This window comes from Cervus canadensis, chromosome 4 (genome assembly GCF_019320065.1).
Source record: "Cervus canadensis isolate Bull #8, Minnesota chromosome 4, ASM1932006v1, whole genome shotgun sequence".
In the NCBI taxonomy this organism is placed as follows: Eukaryota; Metazoa; Chordata; class Mammalia; order Artiodactyla; family Cervidae; genus Cervus; species Cervus canadensis.
Genome location: NC_057389.1, coordinates 97,233,442 through 97,256,908, shown reverse-complemented (window position 1 = coordinate 97,256,908; position 23,467 = coordinate 97,233,442). Strand labels below are relative to the sequence as shown.

Below are 23,467 nucleotides of genomic sequence, written 5' to 3'. Positions count from 1 at the left end.
GCACCAGAGCACAGAGCCACAGGCACACGGCTGCCTGCACAGCTCTCACTCTAGCTGTGAGACAGGCAGTTGAGGTTGGCATGCATGTGGTGAATGACCTAATAGGTGTTTCCATGGTGACCGGAGCACCAGGTATACCAAACTTCAGTATTTTTAAATTGAGAATTGAAAGTGGGCAAGAGATAACTGACTGGTAAAGATGGGAAATGGTATTTCCTGGTTGAAGGAGAATATCATGTGCAAAAGTAGAGGACCAGGAGCGAGCGTAACACATGCGAGGGAAATTGAGCGGTCTTCTATGTAGGATGCAAATTGGAGAGTGGCAAGAAATGAAAACAGGTGGGTTGCTCTCTTGCATATGACCCTGTTTGAAGTCTTGGTATGGTTGACTTGTGGAAATGTTAGAAAGTGAACAAAGAGAAATGATAAAACTGATCTTCCATTTGTAAAAGCATCCTCTTAGGTTTCATAGTAAAATTCTGGTTGATACTTACATGCTGCACTGGTGTAAAGGGTGAGTTTATTTGTATGTTTGGTGAACATTAGATTTGGGCTCACCTTGTTCACTGTTGTATTCCTTAACTAGCTGTTTTGTTTTGGGGGAGGAGAAGTAAATGTTGAGCTTAAAAGGTCAGCTGAATGATAGACAAGTTTTAGTCCTAACACAATTTTAAACTAGCATAGTTCTAAAATAAGCATAACCCTGACCAAGAATAGGAGATGTCCTTGCTTACCAGCTAAAGTAGCACTGTCTTACAGTAACTGCATAAAGCTTTGAAATTAGGTACTTCTTGATAAACTTAGAAGGTTGACTGTTAAAGCGCTAAAATCCACCGTTTTAAAGTGTACAGTTTACTGGTTTAGTATATTCACAGTATTGTGCAGTGATTACCACTGTCTAATTCTAGAACATTTTTATGACCCAAAAAGCAGCCCATACCCATGAAGCAGTTACTTACTCCCTATTTCTCCCTTCCACCAGCCACTGGCAACCACTTACCTACTTTCTGCCTTATGGATTTGACCATTCTGGATATAGGATTAATAAGATATGTGGTCTTTGGTGTCTAGCTTCTTTGGCTTAGCATAATAGTTTTAAGACTCTAAGACTCATCCATGTGGAACCTTGTATCGATACTTTCTTTTTATGACTGAATAATATTCCATCGTATGGGTGATACCACATTTTATTTACTCATTCCTTGTTTAATTGACGTTTAGGTTGTTTCCCTTTTTGGGCTATGGTTGTGAATAACGCTGCTATGAACATTCAAATGAATGGTTTTGGGGTGAATATACATTTTCATTTCTCTTGGGTACATGCCTAGGAGTGGAATTGTTAGGTCACATGGTAACTATGTTTAATTTTGTGAGGGACTGCCAAACTGTTTTCCAAGGTAGCTGCACCATTTTGCTTTCTTACAAGCAATGTAGGAGGGTTTCATTTTTTTCCATATCCTTGCCAATACTTAGTTTTATCAGTCCTTTTTCAATATGGTCATCTTACTGGGTATGAAGTGGTATCTTATGTGGTTTTGATTTGCATTTCAAAAATGATGACTAGTAATGTGGAACATATTTTCATGTGCTTTTTGGGCATTTGTATGTCTGAAGAAATGTTTATTAAATCCTCTATTGGTTTTTAAATCAAATTGTATTTTATTATTGAATCGTAAGAGTTCTCTATATATTCTGCATACTAGGCCCTTGCATATGATTTTAGATATTTCTAGGAGGAGCTATTTCACAAAGTGGGACCACACTGTAGTCATTGTAATTCTGTGGCCAGTGTTGTCATTAATTGTCTTTTTCTTTTGTGTTAAGGGATGAAGATGCTCCTGCTAAGATTCCAGATGAAGAAGCTACAAAGCCTGAAGGCTGGTTAGATGATGAGCCTGAATATGTACCTGACCCAGATGCAGAGAAGCCAGAGGACTGGTATGAGCGTTGGTTAACTTTTAACATTGCCTGCTTTTTTTATTGACATAAAAGTTAATACTTAAATACAGCCAGGAGTTCCCTGGTGGCTTAGACGGTAAAGTGTCTGCCTGCAATGCAGAAGACCTGGGTTCAATCCCTGGGTCAGGAAGATCTCCTGGAGAAGGAAATGGCAACCCACTCCAGTATTCAACTGTTCAAACTTAAGTGTAGAGCTCCACAGACTAAATTGATTACATTTTCATCTCTCTTTTTATTTTATTTATTTTTTTTTAATGTTTGTTTTTATTTATTTCTTTGACTGTGTTGGGTCTTAGTTGTAGCATGTGGGATCTACTTCCCTGACCAGGGATCGAACCCCAGGCCCCCTGCATTGGGAGCATGGAGCCTTAGCCACTGGACCACCAGGGAAGTCCCTCATCTCTCTTTTTAATGTATTTGTCACAGGAAATCCTTTGTTACTGGAAGCGAAAACAAAATGATGCTTTGTAGTACGCCGCTGAATATTCCTGCAGGATTTTAGGGAAGCCCTGGGGTAGCTTTTCATAGTCCTGCTTACAGAACCCACTTGTAGTTTGTTTATATCTCCACAGGGATGAAGATATGGACGGAGAATGGGAGGCTCCTCAGATTGCCAACCCTAAGTGTGAGTCGGCCCCTGGGTGCGGTGTCTGGCAGCGACCCATGATTGACAATCCTAATTATAAGGGCAGATGGAAGCCCCCCATGATTGACAACCCTAACTACCAGGTTAGTACTTCCTGATGGTTGAGCTGCTTCATTGAGCTCTTTGTGTTCAGATAGTTCTCGAGTGTGTAATGAGGCTGCCACAGATTGATCCTCTATGTCCAAACAACTGAATTAAAAACAAAGTAAACTTCAGAATTAAGAGAGAACTTAGGTGTTGTGTTGAAAAGATAAACCTAGAAAGTGGAAAGATGAGCTTTCATAATTGCATTATAACAAAAACAAACATGAAAACTTGTGGTTTGGACATCCTGCTGCCATGTGGCAGGGGTGCTGCAGCCATAAATATCCAAACTGGCAGTCTCTGGTAGCATGGATAGGGGACTATGATGAGAGTTGGTTTCCTGACCATGAGTTAGCTCATTGCCTGACCTCGGTATCTTCAGCTATAGAAAGACTCTGAAGCTCAAATGAGATGATAATACTGGTGGTGATACCTTAAAGCTTCGTTTACTGTGGGTCTGTAACAATTCCAACCCTGGTCTCACTTCTGTTTCTGTTCTAGTCAGATTATTTAAAATCATTAATTTCTACTTTACAACTTACTTCAAAGTGTAAGTTGTATCTCTACATATAGACTGTGTATACTTTCCTGTTTTTAAGTGTATTTTTAGTTGTGCAGACAATAAGAAAAGTTGCCCCTTAGCTGTTTTGTCGATGGACATTTAGGTGAATTGCCATTTTTGCTTTTAGAATCCTTGCTACAGTAATTTTTCTTGTACTCGTCTGAGTATATGTGGTAACTGTTTCTCTAGGTAGTTGTCTGAGGTGAAATATCTGGTTGAAGTTTGTGTACACCTCACCACTGAAGAAGTCTGTACTGATTTATGCTCCCTTTCCTACCAGCCATTAGTTGGTCAGAGTGAAGGCTCTTGGAATGTGCCAGGTAGAGCAAGGTGTTGGTCTGAATCTAGGTCATGGGTGAAACTGAAAGTAGAAATTGGAAGTAGTTGGAATTCAGCCCTCTTAGAGACATTAATAGCATTTATTGTTTTCCTCCTGTTAAGTTTCACACAGTCAGCACTTACTTCACAGATAATGCAGAATTCATCTTATTTAGGTTCACTGTAAATTTGTGTTGATCATTATCTGAAATGATTTTTTAAAATAATTTTCTCTAGGGAATCTGGAAACCACGGAAAATACCAAATCCAGATTTCTTTGAAGATCTAGAGCCTTTCAAAATGACTCCTTTTAGTGCTATTGGTTTGGAACTGTGGTCTATGACTTCGGACATTTTTTTTGACAACTTTATCATTTGTGGTGATCGAAGAGTGGTTGACGATTGGGCCAATGATGGATGGGGTCTGAAGAAAGCTGCAGATGGGGCTTCCGAGGTTTGTGCTTCCTTGTTTCTTGTGCATTTATGTCTTTTATAGGTAACTAATTGCTACTGTTGTGAGGAGTGATCTTTTAAGATTTGTCTTTTCCCTTATTTGGGAATGTTGTCATAGAAAGTGGGACCTGTGTTTACTAAAGACAAAATACTGGGGTTTTGGACATGATTTCAGTAGGTTAATACAAAGGTTTTGAGTCTATATTTGTGTTACATGCATGATATTTCTTTTAAAATTGTGTTAAAATAGAGTTAACAGGGATTGGCATATATACTAATACATATGAAATCGATAACTAATAAGAACCTACTGTGTTGCACAGGTAACTCTATTCAGCCCTTTAGTGACCTGTATGGGAACAGAGTCTAGAAGAGCAGATGCATGTATAACTCACTCACTCTGCTGTACAGCAGAAACCAGTACAACTCCGTAAACCAACTGTCCTCCAATGTAAACAGCTAAAAACAAAGATGTAACAAAGCTTTCCCTTTAGGATCTGTTTTAATGCACTCTTAAATATTGAATCTTGGTTTATTAAAAATGGAATTTTCAAATAATTGGTCATAAGGCCAGATTGAAAATTGGAGACACACTAAGATAAAGAAATTCTTCATTCACTGGTCCCTGAGGTTAAGAATCTTTGCAGGTAATTGGAAAGCCAGCTTTCACACCTAGGAAAGAGAAATACCCTTGATGATAAAGACAACAGGAAAATTGAGACTTTTCTTTTATTTCCTCTTTACATTGTATGGACATCTAGGCTTGAATCCTGTGAAATGGTATCTGAGCAGTGCCATGCAGTAATTTAACAGTGGGACAGTACTGCCTATATTTAGTGTCAAAAGCCAGACCGTGAAATGAGTGCTGTCTTGTTTTCCAGCCAGGTGTAGTGGGGCAGATGATTGAGGCAGCTGAGGAGCGCCCATGGCTCTGGGTGGTCTACATTTTGACTGTAGCTCTGCCTGTGTTTCTTGTCATCCTCTTCTGCTGTTCTGGAAAGGTATGAGTTGTTGTTGGTTTGTTTTATTTTGATTCACTCTTACCATGTTAAAAATAACCAAGATATATTGCCAGAGGTTTTTCTTTGTAGCAGCTCAGTAATGACTGGGCCACATTTGGTGCTGACTTCTGAAACCCTGTTCACTATTTTCAGTGGCCATGTATTGTGCCTAGATGGAAGTAGGATTGTTAGCCCCTCAGTTGCTAGTCTAGTGTATTGCACTCCTTCATATTTGGCAGCAGTTTTCTGAAAGAAAAGAAGAAAGGAAAAAAAAAAACAGATATAAAACTGACCCATCTGGGCACAAACTAGTTTTTCCTGCTGGCATACTTGTTTCTGTTCATATACTTCATAATTCAGTCTTTGATTTCTCATTATCCATTTCTCTTTTCAGCATTCCCCCTTTCCCCCAAACACCACATACAGGAGTAATACAGCCTTATTGTAGTTTTTCTTGTTTAGTCTTTGTTATATGCAGTTAAAAAAAAGAAAATTTTGTTTAGGCCCTCTACTTCTGCTAAAGCAGACTTGTGCTTCATACTACATTCAAGACATTTTGTAACCTAATCCCCAATCTTCTTTTCCAGCTTTATCCTCCACCACTGTTCTATATATGTGCTACTCAGTCACCTTTGACTAGTTAGACTTGCACATTCCTGCCTGACCCCTTAGCTTGTACTGTTCTTTCTACCTTGAACCACACATGCTCACTGGAGAGGAAGCTCTCAGGCAGCAATTCCTTCTTACACATTTCTTTGTATCTGTTCCAGCATACTGCTTGTACAGAACTTTGCTCATAGGCATTCAATAATTACGTGGTAATATAATACATAAAATATGAACAAACCTGTTGCGCTTTGGGGGAATATTTCAGAAACAGGCCAGTCCTGTGGAATACAAAAAGACGGATGCTCCTCAGCCAGATGTGAAGGAGGATGAAGAAGAAAAGGAAGAGGAGAAGGAAAAGGGAGATGAGGAAGAGGAAGGTGAAGAGAAACTTGGTAAGAAGTAGACCCCAAAGTATCTGCTCTAAGCCAGCACCCTAAGATGTTGCTTTAAACCCTTATAAGCAAGTTACTGTCAGGATTGTTTTAGATTCTAGAAGTGTGTTCTAATGTTAATTTTCTAGTTACCAAAAAATAAGTGTAAGATTTTGCTCAGTTGTTTTACTTTTATTTCTTAGAAGAGAAGCAAAAAAGTGATGTTGAAGAAGATGGTGACACTGTCAGTCAAGAGGAGGAAGACAGGAAGCCTAAAGCAGAGGTAATAGAAAGTGGGGGGAGAGTATATTTTATGTTTCAAGCAACTCAGATGAAGGTACATTTAAGTACAGAGTATTTTCATAAGATGATTTTCAATGGCTATGACAGTAAAAATTCTGTTATAGCCAATTTTGTAACAGTGGAATTCTTAGCATTAAAAAATTCAATTTTTAAATTACATCTGAATCTCAAAAATACTTTCTGTGCTGAAAATGGCTTTCTGTAATAAGCAGAGGCAAGGGAAGACTAATAAAGTGCTTTCTAGTGATGGCAGCTTCAGATGGTTTATAGTCCTGGTTCATCATCTGTTTCTCCTCACTGTGCCCTTAAAGCTATTTCTTGGACAAATCACTGCATTCTAAAATTTTTGTCCCTCTTGCTGATGAATTCATTCGTTCATTCATTCAGTAAATATTTCTGGAGTCATTGTGTCCCAGGCATTGTTAGCAAACAAGACAAAAATACTCTACCTTTGGGGAGCTTAATTCTAGTGAAAGGAAACAGTGAGCAATGGGCATTTTAAGGAAGTAAATGAACAGTATGATAAAAAGCAATGAGGTATGAAAAATAAAAAGGACAGAAAAAGGTTTTGGAAGTACTGGGGGCAGAGTGAGTTGTATGTAATTTTAAAGATGATAGATAGGCCTCAGCGTAGCAAAAACTTGAAAGCGGTAAAAAGACTGTGCCATGGAGATGTCCATGGGAAGAGAGTTCCTGGCAGAGAAAACAACCACTAAAAGGACCTGAAATGGTAGTCTAGAAGGCCAGCATGGCCAGTAGATTACGAGGATGGAGAAAAAGAACATGGGGAGGACTCCAGGTTAGGTGAGGCCTCTGAGGCTGCTGTATGGTACTTGGCTTTTCCTGCTAGTGAAATAGGCAGGCCTCACAGTCTACGGGCAAAGGACTGATGGGATCTAATTACTCTGGCTTTGATGTTTTCTGCAGACCAAGGAGAATCAAGGAGCCTAGTTAGTTTACCGTAATAATCCAGGCAAGATATGGTGGCTCTGAGCAGGGTAATAGAGAAGGACATGAGTTTCTGATCTGGATTTCTGATCGGATTGGATATGAGGTATGAGGGAAGGAGAATAGTCCATGTCATTCTCACCAAGGTCTCTTTTCTCAGCACTTCTCTTTCATTCTGATCCTTTCTGGAAACTACCCAGTTTTCATTTCCAGCTACCACAACTCTGCCCTTCTATTGATAATGGTCAATGTTGTTTATATTTTCAATGGATATATGCTGTCTCAACTAGAATGCAGAATTCTTTCAGGTAGGGGCCAGTCTATTTTTATATTCCCCCAAATTCCTCACACAATAAGTGGGTGTAGCATAGAAAGAGCACTGGATTTATAGTCTTTTTTTTCTTTTGGCCATGCCATGCAGCATGTGGGATCTTATTTCCTCAGCTAGGGTTCCAACCTGTGCTCCCTGCACTGGCAGCATGGAGTCTTAACCACTGGACTTCCAGGGAAGCCCCTGGGCTTGTAGTCTTGAGTATTATTATGGACTTGGCTTGGGCTTGGATAGCCTTTAGTCCTCATGAATCTATGCTTTCTCAGCCTCAAAGTGGGACTAATATATCCATAGGCCAGTAGATTATTCAGGATTAAGCAGAATAACATGTGATAGCCTGGTGTTTGGTCCTTTTTAAAGGACATGTTGATGGATTAGGTTTAGAAAGGTGCATATTTATGGAAAACAGACTGAATTAATTATAACACACACACAATTCTACCACCACCGAGCCAATCTTTGTTTTTGGTGCATTTTCTTCTAATCATTTTTTTGTTTGTTTTTCTTCAAATGAGTTATACTCAGCTGGTTGATCTTGAAAACTTGGTGAATTTTTACTTTAAAAAAAAAATGCTAATTATAGTGAATTTCTTGTGTTTTCAACCAACAGGAGGATGAAATTTTGAACAGATCACCAAGAAACAGAAAGCCAAGAAGAGAGTGAAACAATCTTAAGAACTTGATCTGTGATTTTTCTCTCCCTCCCCTTCCCCTGCAAGTGTGGGTCCTAGGAGAGGACCTGGCACACCTTAGGTTGAAACTCAAAAAACCTTCAGATGTATCACCATCAACAGGTTCCAGTTGAACACTCGCCCATGTAATTTTAAACATCTAGCAGTAAATAATTGGAGTTGTGACATAAAGGACCCTGTTTCTGTAGAGAGAAAAGCTTAACATAATTGTTGTGAAATGTAACATGAAGCAACTAACTTGTAATTTCTTTTGTTTTTAAACATCTTTGTTTTTTAAAATAGAGTGATAGAACTTTTCCAGTCTTTAAAAATCTTGGCTTAATTTAATATATTAATCTGTCCGTGCAGAAATAAAACCAACCTTTAAAAATGTTAGGGGGATGAATTTGAAGTTGGTGAATTGTAACTGATTTTTAAGTTTGGTATTACAAAACATGTAAGTGTCTTTGTCCCCTAATTGATAATCATGTCTAAAATGCTGTCATTTGTGGTTATAATCTTGTTTTGCTTTGCTTCCATTATTCAATTTCTTCTAAGGAAATTGAGAGTGATTGGATGGAAGCCCAAATTTAAATAAAGATTCTGTTGAAGTTATATTAAAAATAGACATACGAAAAGAAAAAACATTTCACTTGTTGGTTAGACCATAAAGTATGTGTGTTCTCTTGCCCTTGGAACAGCTCAGTTCCCACACAGCTTTGCAGTTAGGGGACGAGGTGGCATAGACGGCACTCAGGCACTCATCCTTCACACGCCAGGGGTGTCTGGGCTCCAGCCTTCTCCAGCAGGTGGCTTCTCAAGGAGCTACCCCATGTGTGAGCTCCAGAGTAGATGCACGTGTTTTCATCACATCTTCCACTGTGTTGACACTGTCTTATCTTCTCAAGTTCCCCAAATTCCCAAGAGCTTTCTCCTCTGCTATGCATTTTGTCTTCACAGCGCAGCTTGCAGTCCATTGCTAAAAATGATTATAAGCTCTGCATAGTGTTAAGCTTTATTGTGATTATGTGTATGTTTCTTCTTCCTTTGTTAAGCAGACCCACACCTTTCCAGGGTCAAAGTACAGGATAGAATACTATCCTTCATCTTTACCATTTCTTTTACTCCGTTTAAAGACTTCAGAAGTCTAATCCAGAGTTGAGCCAATTCAGAATTGACTGTAATTGAACACAGGCTAAAAGTATTTATGGGGGAGTGACTTTTAGCATGAGTTTTCTGATTTTTGTAGCTGCTAAACCTTTTAAATCTTTATTTGCAGTTCATGTAACAGTTGTGTCTTAAATTACATGATAAAGCAGTCCAGTTAAAAATTTTTTTTTTTTAAGTTATGTGGCTTGTAGAATTTTTAATAAATGAGCTTAGGTCTGTTTTTTCATGTGGAATGCAGATGGGTGCTATCAGAGCCTCTCCCCCATCACTAGTGTAATAATATCATTATTACACCACACTGAAATGTATTCAGAACTAGATTTTTTTTTTTTTTTAGCTTTATTGTTTCTTCAGAGGTGTTGCAAATGTACCGATGATACTGTTTCTTGCACTGAATATATAAACACTCCAGAGTGTTTATATTGGGGAGATATTGGGGAGGAAGTATATTCGTAAAAGATGAAGGCTGTATCTGTTTATCTTCAATTTTTTACTTGTTCACTTAAATTCTTACGAGGGTGGGATGCATTTTCTTGCTGTTGAGTGCTTTATCCTTTTTCATCTGTTGTTCTGTGGTCACAGTGACCTTAGCTATGTAGCAGACTTTCCCAAATGTATTGAGTGCAAATAAACAGTTACTTAGCAAGACCTGAAAATAATGTCTGCAGGTTTCTCCTTGAAGTAAGTGTGTGGGATCATTGCATTTCTAGAAGTCTGCCTTCTTCACCCTAAATGGACATTGCATGTCATGCTTCCTTTACAGTTTTTTCCAGCTGAGGTGTGGGATAACCAGTATAAATCAGTAGACTGTTCATTTGCAGGGTAATTTAATTTATCATACCCAGGGTAATTTAGCAACGTTTGTCTCCCCTCACCCCCCCCCCCCAGTCCTTGGTTGGGGGGAACCACCAAAAAACAAAGATAAATAAAAAGTATTTTCTTGGTTCTGTATTCCACTTTGTTGAAGATGCAGCCTCCTAATTAGAAGTCTGACATTAATGAATGAACAGCAGCAGTATTCATCTCTTTAAAAGGCACTTATGTTATTTTACATGCTGGTTATCTGCCCCATTGATATAAAATGTCTACTGCATCAGATGTGTTCCTCAATTTCTCTTATCCATAACACACTCCACTTTTCTCAGATTGTTGGCATTACTAAATGGTGTTACATTAAAGCCCTGTGTTAAGCATCAGCTTTTGACTGAACTTCATAAATAACCTTCAGTTTGTTTTTTTTACTGTTTCAGTAGTGGGTTAATCTTCCATTAATTGGCTACTACATGAAAGTTTGCTAATACCCAGAAACTATTATGAACAGTGAAACAGTTACTTCATCTTACCACATGAAGGTGAATATAATTCAAAGTAGGCTTTGCCTCTTTTTCCTGTTGGATTGGGGTTCAGTAGTTTCAGTTGTATAGGATGACTAGCAGCTTGGAAGAAGAGGGGTAATTTGTAGATAATATTCTTGTAGATTATGGAAACCATTTAACTTCAAAATTTTTATTCAAAAATAAATGACTTTTGGAATCAGACTCCATCTTTTATATTCCTATTTAGGGATATTTTAGAACATTAGGTCAAAACTTTTTATGTAGTATTAGGCTTTTGAATTGCTTTTTGAAGAGTACACAAAATGTAGTGCTCCTAGTTACAATTATCTTTCCCATTAGAAAGGAACTTTAATTCTGGTGTAAAATTTATGTTTGAAGAATGGTTAAAGAGGACTGTTACGGTGTTCATGAGCCCTAAGCACTTTTGCTTTGGTGGGTCACTTGTATTTTTTACTGCACTTGTATAAAGACACGTACTATTTGAATAAAGACTCAATTTTTTCTTCTGCTTTTAAAACATTTTCATTGGCCTAGTAAGAAGTTACTGTACCAAATGTCGAGCTGTCGATGGTGTCTCATTTTGTAGCCTTTTGGCACCTACTGTTTCTTTTTAGCAGTTAGGGTGCCAATACCTGTTTCTAGTTTCTCTTGACCCAACAGACTGTCTAGTTTGATTGCTCCTGTTTTTTTCCCTAGTCTCCCACTTCCTTTGCTTACTAGGTATAGTACTAGGGTGTAACTGTCTTTATTTGGGTTTTGTCGTGTGATTCGGTTCTACCTAACAGACCATCTTTTAAACGTAAAACTCGCAGGCCAGGCTCCCCGTTTTTTTTTTTAACTAAAGCATCATCCTTTGCAGTTCTACTGTGCCCACCCCCCCTCCCCAGGAGACTTCATATCCTTTTCCTCATGTCGGCTTTTTTTCTTTTAGTAGTTGTAACTTTTGAAATACTTTCATATGAGGGCAGATTGATACTCTCGATTCAGAATAGCGCATGAGGAAACCTCTTCAGCTCGAATGCAGTTCTTACCAACTGTGAGGCTGAATGTGAGGAGTGAGGTCGAAGAAAACCCGATGACACTGAAAAAGCGAGGCTACTGTTCAGCTTATCAAACCCGAATTTAAGAAGCGGTAGGGAAATGGTGAATCGCTATGGTGCCAGACCACCATCTGTGTCTGGCGGGTTACGCCGCGCCTACTGCCCCTCTTTCCGCGGCGGACCCGGAAGGGCCTGTTCGCGTGAGGCGGCGTTTAGAGCCAGCTTCTGTCGGTCACACTCAGCTGAGTGTTGAGGACTGAAGCCCGCCCAGCTGCTTCCCTCCGCTTCACTTGAGAGTTCCTTTTAAACTCCGCAAGGAAACAGCCCCGGCGCGCCTCTAGTGTGCGCGGCCCCGCCCCTCGGGCGGCCCGCTCGTCCTTCTCTAATTGGCCGCAGTGTCTGCTTATCAGCTGTGACGGCAGGCTCGCCCGCCGGAGCCCCGCCCTCTTCCGAGAGCCCCGAAAACAATTTTAAGATGGCGGCGGCGGCGGCGCGGAAAACAATGGGGCCGGGTCGGCGGGGACAGGCCAAGGCCTGAGGTGGGCAGCGAGCGCCTGCCCGGGTTGGGCCGAGCGGGGCCAGAGGAAGACCCCCGCCGCGCGCGAGCCCGTTCCGCAGCTCGCGGGACCATGGCGTGGCCGTGAGGCAGCCGGGCAGCCGGCAGGGAGCGGAGCGTGCAGTGCCCGCCGGCCCGAGAGGCCCGCCTCGGGCCTGGCCCGTGCAGCCCGCGGCCCATGGTGCTGCCCACCTGCCCCATGGCGGAGTTCGCGCTGCCGCGGCACAGCGCGGTCATGGAGCGCCTCCGCCGGCGCATCGAGCTGTGCCGGCGCCACCACAGCACCTGTGAGGCCCGCTATGAGGCCGTGTCGCCCGAGCGCCTGGAGCTCGAGCGCCAGCACACCTTCGCCCTTCACCAGCGCTGCATCCAGGCCAAGGCCAAGCGCGCCGGCAAGCACCGGCAGCCGCCCGCCCCGGCCCCAGCTCCGGCCCCGGCGCCAGCGGCGGCCCCCCGCCTCGATGCTGCCGACGGCCCTGAGCATGGCCTCCCAGTCGCGGTGAGTAGGACTCCGGGAGCAGCCCCTTCTCGGGAGATGCTGCCCCTGACGCCGCCCAGGGCCCTTTGAGACTGCCTCAGTGCCCGCAGCTGCTTGGGTCTCGCTCCGGGGAGGCTAACATGGCTGGGACTGAGCGGTTGTCATCTGCGGGAAATGGCACTGTGGCGTTGCTTTGGGAAAACAGGATCCTGAGGACCGACCTGAAGGCCCCGGCAGGGAAGGCTGGTGAACGGGCGGTGAAAGAGTTTTCTTCCAGACTTGATTTCGAAATTCTGAGAATTCTGTTTTGGAACAGATTGGCATTAAAGTTGCCTGTGATAATGGCCTCATTTATTCTGCAGCTGTCCTTTGAGTCCTTGCTTTTTGCAGGGTCAGGGCTTAAATATGGAAATAAGACGGACTTCAGCTGACCAAATGAAATTGTTCTGAATGGAAAGTCAAGAATCGTTCGGAAATCTTCGTAGAGGCATAGTGCTGCTCATTGAGATGTACAAAAGTATTCTTTGTTTAGGCAACTCTGAAATTTTGTGAATTTGTGATTACAGCAGTATTGTTGGCAGTCCCAGTTTTAATTAGAAGCCTGTTTAAAACCTCTGATGATATTAGAGTTTGCTGGTAAATTATTACACCCTTTTGGGCTCTCAGTAGTGCTAGGGAAGTTTGTTGGTTGGAGGTTTTCCTTCCTGAAACTACTTACAAGGTTCGTTGCTGTTGTTTTCTTGGTAACTTAAAGTTTAGAACAAATGCTACCAATTTAATTTCTGTGTATTTTTATAATTCACGCCTTTATTAGGTCTCACCGGGCTTCACTAATTAGTATTCAGGTATTTAGTCTCTAACCCTTTAAATGCTGTGACCCTCACAGGCCCTATGCTCAGTTTGTATTATTTTTCTTATTCTCTTCCACACCAGCCTGGACTGCTGGACATCTCATTGCTTATTGTTATCAATTCTTATGTAGTCAGGACTTCTCGTCCTCACTTTTCTTCTCTGTAAATTGAAGATGTGTTTGACCTCCTCTGGGATTCTTGTAAGATTCAAAAGAAATGAGTGTCGAGGTGAAAATACTTCATAAATGGAAAGGCTGCCGGTAAGACCCTCCCCCATCACCTCTCAGAATCCTGACGTCCTTCAGGTACAGTTCATCTTCCTCTTTAAAACCAGTTTTCACCCTGCCCCACAGCAGTTAGAATCTGCTTTGTCAAAACATTAAGGAAATGCATTGCCTGTGCTATTTTAAATATTTTAAGCACATCCTTGCATGCTACTTTAGATGTGTCTTGAAAACTAGACTGTAAGCCCTAGGAGAACAGGGGGAGATGCAGCTCAAAGGAAAGACTTAAAGTTTTTGGTGGTCATTCCATTTAAGTAAACAGTGAAAGCCCATAGAAAAAAAATCTCAGTTTTACACACTAATAGTTGCCTGAACACCTGCTAGAATATGTTAGTAGTGATTCAGTTTGTTTAAGGAGAGTAAGAATTTAGATCCTCTATGATATTTTTAGCCCTAAACTACTAGAGAGAAGTTGGACATGCTGTTTGAAGAGAAATTAGTTCTGAGTGTGTCAGAACTTGAGCTTGGCCTGTTTAGTCATTCCTTTGGGTGTTCAGGTGTGTCGTGTTATGTTGATGTCTTATCGCATTAAACCTTGACCCATGGATTTCGTGAGTTAAACTTTAGAATGGAATTGCTCTACTGCCTCCCAACTAGGAAGAGGGACCCTTTTAACTTCAGTCTCCACGTGATTCTAGGTGAGCTCTTTGGCTTTGGAGTAAAGTTTTAGGAATGGAAGATGAGAGTCTAGTAGAACCCATTTTAGTGGCTCCTTCAGTTCAGAGAGGGGGAGAGTTCTTGCCTTTTGGCCTTGAGAGAAAGCACAGCTTTGCCCAGAGAGATGGAGGGGAGAAAGTGATTATTATTTTTGACAATTCTGTGTATGTATTTGATCTAATCAATATTCCTTAGTGAAAGTCGTTTCCGGCTCTTTGCGATCCCATGGACTGTATAGTCCATGGCATTCTCCAGGCCAAAATACTGGAGTGGGTAACCTTTCCTTTCTCCAAGGGATCTTCCCAACCCAGGGATCGAACCCAGGTCTCCCACATTGTAGGTGAATTCTTTACCAGCTGAGCCGCCAGGGAAACCCAATACTCCTTACATAAGGAATATTATTATTATGTTTTCAAGAAGTCCTGTAGTACTCTTAGGCATCCGTTTCCTAGCAAAGTTACCATCAGCAAACCATTTGTACACGTGAAAATGGATCAAATCAAATTTACTAGTAGAGTCCAGTTTCTGCTTATTTTTCCCCCTTCTTAGGATATTCCACTACAGCTAAATCTTGGCCAACTTCTGTTTACGGTAGATACTGTTACAGATGAATCAGAAACTGTGCTTCAGACTTTTTTCTACTCTAGTTGTCAAGGAATGACCTTATTAGGTTTTCTTTGTACTGCGTGTGCTCATTGAAAACCAAATAGTAGTGACAGGATTGACTTCTTTTTAATAGGGATGCCAAATAATAGAGAATTACCACTCACTTTATACAAACATTAATTCTGTCATGAAAATAGCCTTCTACAATAGCTTGAACATTTTCTTTTGGTAAAATGTTATAAAGGTTTATTCCTGGCCCCCTTATATAGCATTGCCATACTTTTGCTGCTTACTTCTTAAGTTGTTGTAATACTCTACCAAGAAATTTGACAGTTCCATGTCAACCATTCATGGAAGTTGCCTTTCCTGCTTAGTTTAGGAAATTATATTGTTTGTTAGGAAAGAATTACCAATACATTGTTAATTGTTTAGGAAATAATATTTCTCTTTGTTGCTCTCTTTTTAACTTTTATCTATACATAACTACACAAATAGTACAAAGAACATCGGCTTACCTTTACTTAGATTCTACCCGTTGTCATCATCATTCCTTATTTGCTTTATCATGTCACACATTCTCTCCTCTCTACCTTTCTGTCTCCCTAAAAGTTCTGTTCTCTGAACCATCCGTGAGGGCATAGCACACCTGACTGTCTACCCCAAAACACCTCATTGTGTACCTTCTAAGAGTTAAAGATGTGCAAACTTTCAATAATTATTTTGTAGACTGAGCCTATGTAAGAATTATATAAATAATAAATTATTTTCAGAGAGTAGATATTTCTGAACATGAAACAGACATTGTGGGATAATTTTAGAGAAAAGATGAGTAATGTGGCTTTAGGATTGCATTTCTTCCTATAACATTCATGACCTTGTCCTAGCATCTTCTTTCCTTTTTTATCAGTATCCCCTTTTCCCCTGGGTCCCTGCCTTTAGCTTGAAACATGAACAGATATCCTCCTTTCTTTTGTCTTTTCTCACCCTCAAAATAGTGTTCTAGCTCCTTCCTTCTCTTTGCCCTTCCCACTGCACTTCCCATTTACTCATTTCCCCATTGTAATCTGCCTTCTACCTCTTCTACTTTTCCGAAGCTGCCCCCTTAAAGGACACCAAAGATGGACTTGCCAAATTCAGTGGCTTCTTAGTCATCATTCTTTTTGACTTCCTCCTTCCTAAGACTCTTCTGTTAGCTTCTACTCTCTTCTGATTTTCTTTCCAGCTTTCTGACTTTTCCCAGTCTCCTTCTGCTTTCCTTTATTAATTCATGCAAAAAATACTTGGTGCCCACTGTAGGTCAGAACATTTTTTTGGTTGCTAGGGATACAGCAGTGAACAGGACAGATTGAAACTCTGCTCTCATGGAGAGAGATCAATAATTTTTAAAACTAATTTTAAGTTATAATAAATGCTAAGAAAAAGTGTAAGTAATGTGATACTGAGTGATTTATAGTAGCAGTTTTAGATATGATAGTAGCAGCTCTGTCTTAATTTGGGTTGAATGACAGGAGATTATGAGTCAGCTGAAAGTTTCAGAAAAGAACATTCCAGTTAGAACTACCACCAGAAAGTTTCTGAGGCAAGAACCTTCTGAGCTTGCATGAAGAACAGAAAGGAGGGACAGTATGGGCAGAGCAGCAGGCAGTCAGCTGGTATGAGAGCTGGGTAAGCAAGGGTCAGATCAAGTGCAGTGGGACGCAGTAGCAGGATTTGAAGGAAAAACATCACATGATCTAACATTTTTTAAAGGCCATTCTGATGCTACACGGAGGGTGTCTGGGATTGGTCTGGGCATGAGTTGATGCAGTTCAGGCTTTTGCAGTGGTCTAGGCTGGAACTGTTTGTGGTAGTGCAGATGGAGAGGAGGAGGTGAATTCTGGATAGCTTCTGAAGACAGAGGTGACAGAGGATGGTGATGGACTAAATGGATTGGATTGGAGGCAAATGGAAGGAGTTGAAGGGATTCCAAGTTTTTTGGCTTGAGAAACGTTCTTTGGACACTTTTTAAATATTCATGTTCCCTAGTTTTTTTCACTCAATTTTCTTTTCCAGGGTTAATGTCATTGATTCTTTCATGCATCTATCACCTATTCTTCACATCTCTACCCAGGGTCAAATGCAGCTGTGTACTGCACATTTCCACTTTGATTCCCACGTTATCCAAAAGGGACTCTCCGATTTTCTTGCCAGTCTTATATTTCTTCAGAGTATTTTCCCTTGTCCAGTCAACCAAAGTGGGAGCTTGGGAATTATCCACCCCTTTCTTCATTTCCATCTTTTTGTTTTGGCTGTGTCCTTCAGCATGTGGGGTCTTAGTTCCGCAACCAGTGATCGAACCTGTGCATTGGGAGCACAGAGTGTTAACCACTGTACCATCAGGGTAGTCCCTATTTCCATCTCTAAGTTGGTCATTTGTTCACCCAACATTGAACTCCTGCTGGGAACCAGGAATTGTGGTGCCACACTTATGTCATCGCAAAGCCCTGCTGAAGACTGTAAAACCTATGGGAATACTTGGAAAGGGATGCCCCTTGGGTGAAGTTTGGAAAGTGTTACAGACTTTTAAAGTGGGTCTTAATATTTTGCCAGATGTTTTCCCAAAGGGTGTTACATGAAACACTAATTTCATGGGCTATTAAAAGAGTTCTAGAGTTGCACAGATTTGGGTGATACTGGAATAAACAAATTTAAACAGTTTCCTTTATTTAGGAGATTTCCAAACATTTAATAGCCTAATATGCATGTGGGCTTTCGCTCTTATCAAGGGACATCTAATAGGATTTTGATCCCTTTGGAAAACTAAGCAAAAGCTCAAAACTGTGACAGTGAATAATTCTTTGAATTTAAGACTTTAAGTGCCAGAGGCTGGAAGATAAAACTGGAAAGGTAGGAGTCTATCACAAAAAGCTTTATGTTTGATACTAGGTGTTTGGACTAAATGATTATGAAACATCGTGAACCTCCCTGACAGATTTTTGTTGACATTTTAAGCTTATCAGAATTATAATGCATTTGTCATGTTGATCAGTGATATACTAAATTACTATAACTCAATTTAAATGAAATATATGAACTAAGAAAATTTATGTAACAATTAAGCACTATGTATGTTTAATGTGAATCAGCTGTTTTAAAAAGAGAAAAGGGCAAAAATGCTATTTATAGTGGCAGAGGATATAACTTCCAGAGAATCATCAATGTTAACATTTAAAAATAAAATGATTACATCACCTTTTTAAAATGTCTAGTGGAATCTGAAAACCTTAGTGATGTGCTTTTGTCAGCCACTTAAAGAATGCTTTTCTACAACGGAAATTTTATCTTTTAGTTAATTGGCTTTTCTTGGCTGCGCTGGTCCTTCTTGCTGCGCGGGGTTCTCTGGTTGCAGTGACTCTTCTTGCTGAGGGACACAGGCTAGGGTGCGCAGACTCGGTAGTCATGCTGCACGGGCCCAGTTGCTCTCAGACATGCAGAATCCTCCCCGACAAGGGATCAAACCTGTGTCCCCTCCATTGGCAGCTGGATTGCTAACCACTGGACCACCAAGGACGTCCCAGAAATTTTTTCTTTTGAAACTTGCATTTCTTTTTTCTTTTTTTTTTCTTTATTGATGTATAGTTGATTTACAATGTTGTGCTAGTTTCAGACACATAGCAGAGTGATTCAGCCATACACACATATATATCTATTTTTTTCTCAGATTCTTTTTTCCTTATAGGTTATTAAAACTATGCAGTGAATTCCCGTTCTGCTCTTATTAAAGTCAATTTATAGGGAATTTCCTGGTGGTCTAGTGATTGGGACTCTGCTATTTCACTTCAGAGGACCCAGGTTTGATCCCTGGTAGAGGAAAAAATCCCATAAACCCCATGGTGCAGCCAAAAAAAAAAAGTTGATTGATACAAAAGAATATATGTAGGTAGGGGGGATCGGGATGAGGAATACATGTAAATCCATGGCTGATTCATGACAATGTATGTCAAAAACCACTACAATATTGTAAAGTAATTAGCCTCCAACTAATAAAAATAAATGGCAAAAAAAGAATATATGTAATATTTATAAGATTCTATGTGTTATATATATTTAATAATAAGTTATTATAGTAAATTAGTATATAACAACACTCATTTTAAATTTTTATAAATAACTTATGCAAAAAAGTACAGGTTTATTATACTTACCTGGCAGGGGAGATAACGGTGATCACCAAGGTGGTTTTCCCAGGTTAATCCTTTGCACTCCGTATGTGCTGACTCCTGCAATTTCCCCAAATGTGGGAAGTTCGACTGCATAATTTGTGGTAGCAGGGGACTGTGTTCACGTTTTCCCCTGAAGAAAAAAAAGTACAGGTTTATTAGACTTGCCTCTCAGTGAGATGGAGGAGGCTTTTCCACCTAAATTTGTTCACATACCTGTGGGTGAATATTACTCATTGACGAAATGACAGTTTTTAATTCTATTCCTATTTTTTTGTCTTTACAAATTTAAGTTCCAGAAATCCTTGTTTGCCTAAGTATAAAAGAAAGGAAGAAATTTAATTTTAGTAACATTCAAGTTTTTGAAATGTGAGTTGTATCCCTGAAATCATGTAGTGATATATATCATCAAAAATTAATTTATTAATTAGATGACAACTTGGTTAGGTACACTGTCAATTTTAATGAAAGCAGAAAATTAGAGACCATCTGACTTATAAAGGGATAATCTCATCAGTCATTCACTTTCTCACCAAGAAATGTAACAGAGGCTTTACCAAATCTTATCAATTGATTGTCGATTATACCTGTTACTCTTCCATTTAGAAGGACCTTGTATAACCTAATATACTCAAAATTGATTGGGAAAATAAAAATATTGTTCAATACATCTTTGCCAGTAGTTTTTGATAAATACTTTTATCCACTTCAGATATGTTTTCATCAAAACCTTAGAACTGTGACTGTAACTTGTTTACTGTATGCAAAATGTCTACCACGTAACCCAGTTGGCAAAATCAGTCTTCATTGTCAGGTTAATCAGCTTTTTGTCAGAAAAAGTTTGACTTCATTTTTCAAATACACATAATACTATACATCCCATGAATACCATCTCACTTCTGAATTCTAAGGGAGAGAGTTGAACAGTGTGGAGCCTCATCATGAGTTTTGTTGTCTTATCAAATACTGTGCATTGCCTGCATGTATCTTACTCATATTAAGCATTCTTTTGAAGAGCTGTATGTTATTGGTGAGTTGAGGATGGAAGAATGATGTTTTTATGATGAAAAATATCAGCACTCTGGCTGCCCACTCTGCCCAGTCTAATTCAAAGCATCCCAACTCACAGGCTAAACTTTGGCAAGTTAAGTATTCAAGGCCCTTAAGTTAGTGGAGAACTATTGTGCCTAGCAGAGCAGTGTAAGACACTGTGGTATAAAGTGAACTTGGGAGCATCATCAGTGTTGCTGGCCTGGTGGAGCAGCCTGTCATTGAGGTATTACAGTAATTGGCACTGTGGAAATGAAGCCCATATGCCACCCTCCAAGATCCCTAAAATGCTTTGAATGCAATTCTTTTTAAATGGCCTAATTTCTCTAGATGTCTTCTCATGTATGCCCTTCCTTAGTCATATAATGCCTGACACCCGCTCACCATTCAGGGCTCTGCTCATGTGTCATCTTCTTTAGGACCTCTTCTCTAAGTCCTTTCTCTAGCCAGGCTGGGTACTTAACCTCTGCCAGAACAACCACACTGTACTTTAATTAGTGTGTTTGCTGCTCTCCATTAGACTGTGAGCAACCTGAGAGCAAGACCAGTAATGTAACACAAACCTTGTACAGTTTGGCAGTCAGCAAGCATTTGTTGAATAAATGTTGATGATATTGTGGAAGGAGCTGTGAATTGGGAGTCAGAAGCTGTATGTTTTTGGGCTGGAGTCATTTCGGAGGTGGACTAAACAGAGGTGACAGTAGACCCTGATTTATACTGCCATGTTCGTTGTGGCCTTGTTCATAATAGCTGAGAGGTGGAAGCAATCTTGTTTGCATCAGCAGATGAATGGATGAAGAGAATGTGATGTATACATACAGTGGACTATTATTCAGCCTTAAAAAAGAGGGAAATCTTGTCTCATGTCGAAACGGATGAATCTTAAGGACATTGTGCTAAATGAAATAAACCAATTTCTGGAAGACAAACACTGCATGATTCCATTTATCTGAGATATCTAAAATAGTTGAACTCTTAGAAAGTATAAAACGGTAGTTGCCAGGGGCTGGAGGGAAGGGGAGAATTATTTAATGGGTGTACAGCTTCAGTTTTGTAAGATGAAGAGCACTAGAGATTTGTTGCATGGCAGTGTACGTACAGTTAACACTGCTACTGTACTGTACACATAAAAAGCTCACGATGGAAACTTCTATGATGAGGGGTTTTGACCACCTTTTTTTAAAGTATAGTTGAATTGCAGTGTTGCGTTACTTGTTGCTGTATAGCAAAGTGACTCAGTTTTACATACACACACTTTTTCATATTCTTTTCCATTATGGTTTATCACAGGATATAGAATACAGCTACCTGTGCTATGTAGTAGGACCCTATTTATCTATTCTATATATTACCAGTTTGCATCTGCTAGTCCCGAACTCCCAGTGCAGCCCTCTCCCATTCCTTACTGCCTTGGGAACCACCAGTCTGTTCTCTGTGTCCCTGATTCTATTTTCATTTCATAGATAGGTTCATTTGTGACCACAGTATTTAAAAAGTTAACTACAAGACAAAAACTATAATTTTCCAAGTCATATGCTTGGAAAATTTTTAACAATTATAAGGGTTTTATTTATTTATTTATTTATTGGCCACACCATGTGGCATGTGGGATCTTAGCCCTGTGACCAGGGATGAACCTGAGCCTCCTGCTTTGGGAGTGTGGAGTCCTGACCACTGGACAGGCAGGTGGACTGGATGCCGCATGCTCCAGCTAAGAGCCTTCCTGCCACAATTGAGACCTGGTGCACCGGAGAGAAAGAGTAAGGCTTGTCAATGATACTAGAAAGACCAGAGTCACTGCAACGTGTTAATAAATATTAATAAAGAAAGACGTGATAGATGCTATGACTTTCTGCCTAAATATAATACAAGGAAGAACCTTATATGTATGTATCTCTATTCCTATATAGTATCTTTATTACCATAAATGAATAAAGTCTGTTAATCTAAGCAAAAATAAAGGTTGATGGTGCTAATGAGCACAATGCATGCAGGCGAGATAAAGCTGTTTATGGGCCAGGAGTCAAAAAACCTGCATGTAGTGAAAATTTTGGCTTAAAGTAATCTTGTGATTTTAGACATGGCACTTACAGCGAATGCTGTAAAGAACGATACTGCATAGGAACCTAGAATGTTAGGTCCATGAATCGAGGTAAAATTGGACATGGTCAAGCAGAAGACGGCAAGAGTGAGCATCAACATTTTAGGAATCAGTGAACTAAAATGGGCGAGAACAGACAAATTTAATTCAGGTGGCCAGTATATCTACTACTGTGGGCAAGAATCCCTTAGAAGAAATGGAGTAGCCCTCATAGTCAACAGAAGAGTCCAAAATGCAGTAGTTGGGTGCAATCTCAAAAACAACAAAATAATCTCGGTTTGTTTGCAAGGCAAACCATTCAACATCACAGTTATCCATGCCTCAACCACTAATGCCAAAGAAGCTGAAGTTGAAAGGGTTCTGTGAAGACCTGTAAGACCTTATAGAACTATAAGACCTATAGACCTTATAGAACACCCCCAAAAGACATCCTTTTCATCATAGGAGATTAGAATGCAAAAGTAGGAACTCAAGAGATACCTGAAGTAACAGGCAAGTTTGGCCTTGGAGTACAAAATGAAGCAGGGCAAAGGCTCACAGAGTTTTGCCAAGAGAATGCACTGGTCATAGCAAACACCTTCTTCTAACAACACAAGAGATGACTCTACGCATGGACATCACCCAATGGTCAATACTGAAATCAGATTGATTATATTCTTTGCAGCCAGAGATGGAGAAGCTCTATATAGTCAGCAAAAACAAGACGTGAAGTTGACTGTAGCTCAGATCATGAACTTCTTACTGCCAAATTCAGACTTAAATTGAAGAAAGTAGGGAAAACCAGTAGGCCATTCAGGTATGACCTAAGTGAAATCCCTTATGATTATTTAGTGGAAGTGACAAATAGATTCAAGAGATTAGATCTGATAGAGTGCCTGGAGAA

At 40.1% G+C, this 23,467-nt stretch overlaps 2 protein-coding genes and 1 non-coding gene across 5 annotated transcripts in view; all 3 read left to right on the top strand.

Annotated features, from left to right (window-relative positions):
- CANX (calnexin) overlaps positions 1–10,621 on the top strand; it is a 30,648-nt gene extending 20,027 nt beyond the window's left edge. For all 3 annotated transcript variants that reach the window (XM_043467011.1, XM_043467014.1, XM_043467013.1), the window contains exons 9-15: positions 1,825–1,938; positions 2,532–2,688; positions 3,807–4,022; positions 4,903–5,022; positions 5,897–6,023; positions 6,206–6,285; positions 8,195–10,621. In XM_043467011.1, the coding sequence (XP_043322946.1) occupies positions 1,825–1,938; positions 2,532–2,688; positions 3,807–4,022; positions 4,903–5,022; positions 5,897–6,023; positions 6,206–6,285; positions 8,195–8,248 (868 nt within the window). In that variant the 3' untranslated portion in view covers positions 8,249–10,621. The remainder of the gene's footprint in view (positions 1–1,824; positions 1,939–2,531; positions 2,689–3,806; positions 4,023–4,902; positions 5,023–5,896; positions 6,024–6,205; positions 6,286–8,194) is intronic.
- Positions 10,622–12,252: 1,631 nt separating this feature from the next.
- The window catches only part of MAML1 (mastermind like transcriptional coactivator 1), a 62,060-nt gene continuing 50,845 nt past the window's right edge, over positions 12,253–23,467 (top strand). Inside the window, exon 1 of the mRNA XM_043467009.1 lies at positions 12,253–12,857. Within this exon, the coding sequence (XP_043322944.1) occupies positions 12,537–12,857 (321 nt within the window). The 5' untranslated portion in view covers positions 12,253–12,536. The remainder of the gene's footprint in view (positions 12,858–23,467) is intronic.
- On the top strand, positions 19,411–19,569 carry LOC122441163. Its single transcript, XR_006269295.1, has one exon. It is a non-coding gene; the product is annotated as a U1 spliceosomal RNA (small nuclear RNA).